Raw genomic sequence first — 9,413 nt, forward strand, 5'->3', positions numbered from 1 at the left:
ATCAGGAAGGTACATTTGACTTGAACTATGATTCTTACCACAGAACAACGTAGTTACCATAGCTACAGACTTTTGTGTGGAACAATAAAAAATACGGTGGTGAGTATTTAATTTTGTTTGTTTGTTTTAAGTTCGAATTTTATATATATATATATGTGGTTAATTAACTTTTCCTGTTTAATAAAGTTATGGACTAATGAACAAATGCTAAATACACAGTTTGAAATCTTTCACTTTAAAAACAGTCTGTTGTTTTTTTATTTTTATTTATTTTTTGAAAATTTTTCTGTAACTAAAAGTTTTTAAATAAAGCATTTTGTTTCTTTAAATTTTATAGAACAATGCAGAGGAATAATTGTTTTAAACAATGTTTCAAATTTCATTGCTAAATCATAATATAAAAAAGTTATTACGGTATATTCACACGCTTACATTTTCATCTAAATTAATTGCTGCTATCTGGCCTACAGAGGATCATATAACTACTACCTCAATGGGTTAAAGTTAAAAAGGAAATAGGGTTTCTCTAAGAACTATGTTATTTAAACAACATAGATCTCACAAAGGATTTTTATAACAGTAATAAATTAGGCTACATCCTCCACTTTCTTTTTGTGGTTCTCGACAATGTTATTGTTTCTAACCGACAGTAAACGTTGGTTCTTCCACTTGTTTCACTCTGTGAGATAAATGTTAACAGTAAACGTCAATGTGTGTTTCAGAATCATTTGCCTAACATCAAAGTGCACGCTTACTTTGCACCAGTTACTCCTCCGCCTTCTACTGGTGGTTCTCGGCAACGCTACTGCCGCTGTTGTGTCATTTTGTGAGACGCTAACAGCTCATTTATTCTTAATATGTGATACATTTCTTAAGCAGATTGTTACGAACATAATCCTACCCTAATTTAATGTTTTAATAATGTTTAGAGTATAAACATGTACATTTAAACGCTTTCAAAGGAATCTTGTCGTACATGACGATATATATGTAATATATATTGTCTTTTATTTCTTAGAAGACGGGTATCGGGAATTATCATTTTATTTCTTTAATTTTGTATGCAAAGTATAACAAAAACTTAAATAATGAATCTGTGGTCAGAGATGGAGGCGCACTATCCAGCACCCTCATTCACCTTGCGCTGTAGTGCCTTTATATTATATGCCTTGACCTGAGTGAACGTATTGACAAATTCCCGATTCCCTTCTTTCTACTGTTGGCGTTTACTTTCCGTAACAGATATTTTATACATAATATCTTATTGTTAAGTATTAATGTGTTATCGGGTTATTTTTATATGTTTATAGTTAGAGGGAGATAAAAGGAGACCATTGTTTGACATAATGTGGGAAATTAAGTACTTATACATATTAAGTAATGTAATAATATAAGTTTTTATTGATATTTATGTTGTCAGTTTTATGGTATGCATATAAACATATATGATTTAGATGAGAAATATAAATTCGAAGACTTGGTGTTAGTAGGTTTTAACATCCTTTAAAAAGAAAATAATTTAGCATGTGCAGTTTGTGAAATTCAATGATAAACATTTATTTTAATACGAGAAAAAGTAATCAAAATTATGGATATGAAATTTACTGAATATTTTATTGTCACCTCATGAATACTGTCTAATCAAGGATGTACACATATTCTCTGAAAGTTATAAAAGCGGTAAAGGCTTGTCGTATAAAATTAGCATACTCTGGAGTTGTAGTTGGTAGTTAAAAAATGAGAAATCAAATGGCACACTGGCTCTTCCACTCATTTTCATGTTGTGCTGTCAGCCACTGCAGGTTGGGCAAGTAACAGTATCAGTCTTTTTAGAGTATTTTTTATTATTATTTTGCTCAACCATACAATGTTAGCCAATAAGGGCTAATTGGATGAGGAAAAGTATGTAAGTAATGGCCTAGTGATACCAAACTGGCGCCAAGCCCTCTCGTTATGAGCCAACACACTAAACGTTCTAAACACTAAAAAGTCGGGAAATTTGCAAAGTAAGATTATATTATTAAATTGAACGATAATTCATTCTATCAACTGATGTTCAGCCTTATTCACAGTGTCTAGAGGTCACAAGGTTATGTTGGTTACTTGAATATCAGATTAAGCACTGTTTCATTCTTTTGCACATTTCATAGTTTTCAAGAAAATTATTACACTTAAGAATAATTATTCCTTGAAATCTTCACTTTTAAAGAATAGGCTCCTTCACACTACCAAAATACAGGGATGAGCAGTCATGTCAAAGGCCATACATAACATTCTGAGTTAATAAACAATCAGGCATAAAGAGGGATAAGATGGTACTCTCACAGGGTGCTACTTCTAACCTCCCCTGTATATAACAGTTGCATAATACCTTAACCCTTTTCACTTGGATTCAAATTTATGTGATTGTCCTCTCAGCTCGTGGGGCCACTATGGGTGGCCACAGATGTTCTCTCTGTCAGGTTGAAGGTTTATGAACACAACCTGTCCCTCGGCTCACCAGGAGATTAGTATGTGTCACACTTAATGGCTTTCCGAGTGCAATGGGTTAATAATTGGCACTAGTAGAATAAAATATGTTATATCTGGATCAAAGTGGGGTAAATAAGTCTAGGCATGTATTAAACAACTCAGAATACCAAGTAACATAGTAATTACACCGCAAAATATAACTTTTATAGATGATGCGATACAAAACCATATTTTAATTTCTGTATGAAACAATCAATACAGTCTTTTCTTTGTACTTTATTATCTTGTCAAAGAAAACCTATGGAATTTATTAATTGTATAATTTGTATCACAGTGTAGTAAATATCTTTAATATTTCACCAGTTTAGAAATTCTAGTAGTTTTAAACAAGGAACTTAACCCTTTGTGGATTGGTGCTGATATATCCCCTAATGACTATTTATAGCGGGCAGTAAGTGGTTATACTGTATGCACCAAATGTTTAAGCTTTCACCGATAGTTTGGGAATATATCAGCAAAATTATTTTATGATAAGTAAGAGTGAGCTAGGTGATATTAATTTTTAATTAAATAATTGATTCTGAAATCTGTATTATATTGTTACGATTTTTGGTGTTGGATTTTGAATTACATGCTAATACACGACTTAAATCTAAAAATATGTAATGCCTTCTCTATAAAACAATGAATTAAAGATCAGATCCTACTCCAGATGTGAAAGGTTTAGATATGACATGTTCTATAAAACTATACATTTTTTAACTTAAAACTGTTTTACAAACACTTAGTTTGATTAAACCATAAATTGTCAGGTTTACCAATAAACAATAAAATTCACAGAGAAATAGTAGGTTGGAAATGTAACACCTGTTTATTCACTCACAGCTACAGTAAGTTTAGGTAGTTTAAAAATATGAGACAACTCGATAAATAATTACAAGGAAAAAATCCCAATTCTGTGGTTTTAAACTAGTTTATCGTAAGTTTGTAGGTTATGAACAATGTATTCAAGAAAAATATTCAACAACAAACAAAGAAACAAGTGTATGTGCGAGCACTAAATACAGTCCTAATGATGCAGCTACAGTAAATACACTCCTAATGATGCGGTATCTGACACACTCATGGTACTCTACAAACATAATAAATATACTAATTCATGTTTTTTTTTAGTTACTTTTAGTTTTTATGAATATATTTAAACTAATGAAGAGGGTTTTATCAGAAAATCATTCAGAAATCCGTTTACTTTTGTATTGAGAACAATTATTTTTATACATTATTTATTTTATGTTATTTTATTCTTTAGCTATATTATTAACTGTATAGTTTTGTATTTTTTGTTATATTAAGAACATGTTACATAATGTATTTTATTTCTTTGGTAAAATAATAGTCCATACTTTATTTAATAAAATAAATGCAATTACTTGTAGCACCAATAAACCTACAGATTTACCCCAAATATTTGTTTGCATGAATGATTATGGGTATAAGTATAACTATTTTTAATTAACTGGTTTTGTTTGAATTATTAAGTCTTTAGTAAACAACTCTAGATTAGTCATGATGATATTTTCACTAGCATAATGTAGTTTTTTAAATATATTTTCTCTAATTAATTTCATATTTTACAATTTTAATGGTAATAAAATATTCAGTGCACCTTAATCACATTGGGTTTGTGCATGATAACTGAATTTTTAGGAGACTAATGTTAATATACTCTGATTTAAATTAACATAGATTATGTTTGTGTTGATTTTTGTTCTTATTACAAAATATATTGTGTTCCCAATTAGAATTCAATTGTTAATCAAATTATCAGTACTGGTGAAAAGATATTTGCAAGTGCTAATTATTTACATCTAACTGCCATCAAAACAAATTGCAGTTTACCTTTATTCTGTTTGTTTTAACATACGTATATCCACAATCAAATAGTTGGTCACCTCTTATTGCCTTTAGCTTCTTTCTTATTGATTATTGAATTTCAAACTTGAAACTATCAAGCCTACAGTAAACCAAGACTTGTAAGAACAGGACTAGTACAGTTGTTCTGTAACAGGAGAGAATTATTAACAGTTGTGTTTATATTAATATTATTTGAATATCAATAAATTTTCACAAAAAAGTTTAACCACTGAAAATTTTCATGTCATATGTTTTATTTTTGTAATACATTGATAAAAAGTATATTTTCTTTATTCAGTGAATGAATTTCACAATAGAGTTAATTATTGAACTGGATTTAAAGCTATTGTTTGTACATCAAAATTGGAGCTGTAAATAAAGCCTTTTTTGTATGTTTTTCCAAACATTATTTCAGTCCAATACATCAGAATTAAAACTTTTTCTTTTAAGCCAATAATTTACCTTATATTACATAAATGTTTTCAAAATTTCTATGAAGGGTATCACAAGAAAGATAAAAAGGAGTGCCTTAGATTTGCTCTCAAAGCAAAAATCATTATAGTGAAAGAAGTAGTTTGAACATTACTTTTGGTCTTTAGTTTAAACTGTCCAAAAATGTAAAGAACTTCATAAATAGGATAGTTTTGTTGTATTCATTAAGTTGAACGACAATTTTTTAATTTAAAATGTATATTTATTGTAATGTAAACTATACCATTTTATTTATGTATTTTAAAATTCATTTCAAATATTTTAAACAAATTTTATAAAACTGTATTTTTGTGTAGTACTAATTACAGTTACAGATGGTACTAGTGATGTGAGCCAAGTTTGACCATAACTCCTAAGCCAGATACAACATTAAAATAATTAAAGGCTAAATCATGCTTCTTAATCAGAGATAGAGATTCTAGTTTTATGATTTTGTTGGCACATTTTACAAATAATATCATTGTTCTCTTTAACGAACAGCTCCTCAAACTTGGTGGTAGTTCAAATGTGGGATGTAGTGATTGATGCTTTTACAGCTAGCTGTACATAGTGATTGGGGATGTAATGACTTTACAGCTAGCTGTACATAGTGATTAGAGACATAATGACATTACAGCTAGCTGTACATAGTGATTAGATATATAATAAATATATACAGCTAGTTGTTAACCTTTCAAATTAATGTTGTATACAGCTTTTCCACAGTGTCAAGCAAGTTAATAGTTTTATGGGTGATCAAATATATATTATTTCATTCATAAAATAGTAAGACTTCTAACATTAATGTAAATAGTTGTACTTTCGTTAAAGTTATAAAAAAAAACCATAATATTTTTGTGTTTGTTGGTCATTTATAAGTAGTTGTGATATATTTGATCTTCGTTAAATAGTATTTAATTGACTAAAAATATAAAATTCTCACATAATTTTTTTTAGTTATCATATTATTGATAGGCAGTTTTTTAATCTATTTTTAAGTCATGATTATTATATGTATGATTACATTTTACAACTTTTCCCTTTACTTGATGATTTCTGAATGTAAATTATTTTTATATACAATTATACATTGATTATTTTTGTTCCGTTATCAATTAAAAGTTTCATATATATTCGGAGATAAGTTTTTTGTTCTTTTTATTGTTGTAATTCTTCCACTTTACATTTGTTTTAATTAGGCCTAAGTTTATAATTTATGATTATTATATGCATGTTAGATTACGATTATACAACTTTTTCTTTAGTTGTTTGATTTCAGGTTGTACATTATTTTTATATACAATTATACGTTGATTATTTTTGTTCTGTTATCAATTAAAAGTTTCATATCAATTCAGAAGAAAACCTCCAGTTTTTGTTTTATTTTCATTGTTGTAATTCTTCCACTAGTTAAGTTTTTTAATAAATATGTATAATAAGGAAATCTTTGTGTTATTTTACTTTCAGAGTAAAAGTGATGACTATGGATATTTTACTCTGGGAATTGGTGGTATATAGAAAAACCAGTGAGCCAACATAAATGAAACACACACTTCATACACTTAATTTATGTAAGTTGTACATGTTAATCACTATAAAGAAGAAACACCTTAGTCTTGTGTTCAGCATAGAAGGCAACAAAGTGAGTGTGTACTTTCTATTATTATGAAACTTAAATGGAAAGCTCAAACATTTGTTGGAAATATAAATTCATGTTTCAGAGTTGTACCATAATGTGTTGATCAAATTTTAACTCTCTTTATTGTAATTGAAAGATTTTTGCTGTACAATGTCACACATCTTAAAAAATAATATCTTAACATGTAGTTTTTTGGTGTTGGCATTATTTCTAAAATTACATATTAAATCATAAATTCACAGTTTTAAATGACCAATATAGTTCATGTGGAGTTCTCATTTTTTTTTGTCATTATATGAGTTGGAGTCAGCCAACAGCATAAGGGTGTAAAATATTACTGTAGAATAATACTGGCTCTCATTTCTGGAATCACTCAATTCTTTGGCTCTTTGTACTTTATTCCATTACCAAAACCTCTGATTTTGAAAACATATTTGTGAACATGGATCGTTTACTATTTCAAGGATTCGAGATGTTTTAATAAAAAAAGTTGATAATGGGAGTTGATCTGAATTGTTTGGTGACACTGAAGTAAACATGTGGTTGTATCATATATGGATCGGTGCATTGTATCATATGATCATAATGGATGTCACAGTGTCAAAGCAAAATATAATCTTGTTAAGTTTTGGGATGAATTAGCCAATGAATGATCTAAATCTGATTTTGGCAAGGTGAAGCAAAACAAGACACTATGAATATAGGCATCCAAAAACATGAAATGGGTTAGTGATTAAAAATGTCATGGTACTGCAGACTGTAAGTGAAATTTTGGTTGATCAAAATAGTGTATGGTTACATTACAAACAGCAAAGGATTGAAATAAAAGTTTAGTTTCATGCTTGTTTAATATTTTGCATACACTAAGTTTAGAAATTTGTATTACAACTGGGACCAAATTTTGCGATATTACCAGAGAATCACTATTCTTAAATTAAGGGAGTATACATGTGTTAGTTCATCTCAAAATGCTAGTAACATACTTTCATTCCTATTATTAAGTAGATGAAGAGGAGGACATAATACTAGAAGAAAATATTTTGTCTAATTAAATCCATTTATGATTTCTGGAAACTGTCTATATTTTCCAAACAATCCTGAAATATTCATGAAATAACAGGACCACTATTCCTCTCCAAAAATGAATATTATTCAAATTTTGACACCATATTTTGCTGTGTTGTAGTGTGTTAAGTGACTTTTTAATTACTCCTCTATTATTTTTTCGCTTACAACATATTAATGACTAAATTGGATAATAAGTTAAGTTTTCTATCACTGTGTTTTTTACAGAAAAAATTATAAATATTTATATTGAATTCCATTACACTTCCAATTTTAGAATATCAGCCCATCATTCAGGTGATGAATAGTTAGCTGAGAAAACTAGAAATATGAGTTGAGACTTCACATACACAATACTGTTTTGTAAAAATCCCTTGACTGTAAAGTGACTGACAATGACCCAGCCTTCCACTTCTGGTGATAGCACAAATGGCCTTGTATGAAACTTGTGCATCTCAAAACAGCTGGAAGACTATCTCCATAACAATAAGATATGGCTGTAAAATACAGAGTTGTAAGCCACTACCATACATTATTTCGCTACGAGATGGACCATTATTGGTACATTTGGCCACAATAGGCCTATTTCTTTACCGTGTAAAGTCTAGGATCAAGGATAAAACCCAACAGATCACAATTGATCCCAAACTGTAATCTTTACTTCCTTCACTAAGTTTTAGCTTTTTTCTTGAAAATAAAATAGCTCTATTGATTACTTTCGCATATTACAGATGGTGGTTTTGTCAGTGAATAGTTTACTCTTTAGGATTATTAAACAGGACAGTGACCATCATTATCATTTTATTTTATTTTGTCATTGGCAATGATGAGGAGTAAGATAGATCCCATACAAAGTGCTGTGGGAATCCATGATGGACATTACAGGGACTAAATGTGGCACAATGGATTGAAAACATCTGTCTCCTAATACTGAGAAAGGACCAACACTATTTATTCAGTATTGCTCAAGCTTTCCCACCAGGATTTCATGAGGTATGCAATCAAAAGCCGTGCTAACATTGCAGAGGTCCATTGATACAAAGTCCCAAATTTCAAAATCAGCTTTTATCTTGTTTACAAGGTCCATTAAAGTGATGGTCATTGATTTATTCCCGTTTAAACCATGCTAATTATAGGTTAGAATGGACATCGCTATTCTTTAGATATTGGACCAGTTGGGTCCCAATAAATGTCTCAAGATCTTGGCCAAAATGTTTACGACTGATAAGGGTCTATAGGTACTATTTTGCAGGGTGTATATTTCTTAACTCTTTTAGTGCCAAAATGCATAAATAGGTACATATATTATGTTGTGTTTGAAAAATGCTGTTGGGTGTTTTTGCGTGTTCTACAAAATTTGTCAAGGTGCCGAAGTATATTTGATTTTAAAAATATTTTATTATATTTTGATTAAATGCTCCAAAACATGGCTGTGTCACTCCTTAAAGTATGAATAGCATAGGGAAAAATGTTTTAAATTTTATTTACTGAATATGAATTTTCTTTTAGCACACATTAAATCTTGGTTAATTTATGGTCTGCAGTTTTCATGTCACTGGTAAAAAAACATTGCATTTTTCATCATATGAAAAACATGACATGCAAAGATATCTGGAAAATAACCAAGCCTCAGAAAATTGAAACAGAAATTGGGGACTTTATGACACCAGTAATACTTTGGAGCACAGTAATAAGAATTCCATAGGCATCCAAACTTTGTGACTTCTTAAGGCTATTCACTATTTTCTCCACACACCAGAGTATGACAAACTACCAAGTTATGAATTCCACCACCAGAATACCACCAACAATAGAATTAACAGTGTTCAACAGGTAATTTATGAAGACATAC

The 9,413-nt window shown here is 29.6% G+C and overlaps 1 protein-coding gene across 2 annotated transcripts in view; it reads left to right on the forward strand.

Moving 5' to 3' along the window:
- The window catches only part of LOC124369178 (F-box/LRR-repeat protein 20), a 55,116-nt gene extending 48,892 nt beyond the window's left edge, over positions 1-6,224 (forward strand). For both annotated transcript variants that reach the window (XM_046826986.1, XM_046826988.1), the window contains exon 10: positions 723-6,224. In XM_046826986.1, the coding sequence (XP_046682942.1) occupies positions 723-830 (108 nt within the window). In that variant the 3' untranslated portion in view covers positions 831-6,224. The remainder of the gene's footprint in view (positions 1-722) is intronic.
- The last annotated feature ends 3,189 nt before the right edge of the window (positions 6,225-9,413 follow it).

This window comes from Homalodisca vitripennis, chromosome X, assembly GCF_021130785.1.
Source record: "Homalodisca vitripennis isolate AUS2020 chromosome X, UT_GWSS_2.1, whole genome shotgun sequence".
Classification (NCBI taxonomy): domain Eukaryota; kingdom Metazoa; phylum Arthropoda; class Insecta; order Hemiptera; family Cicadellidae; genus Homalodisca; species Homalodisca vitripennis.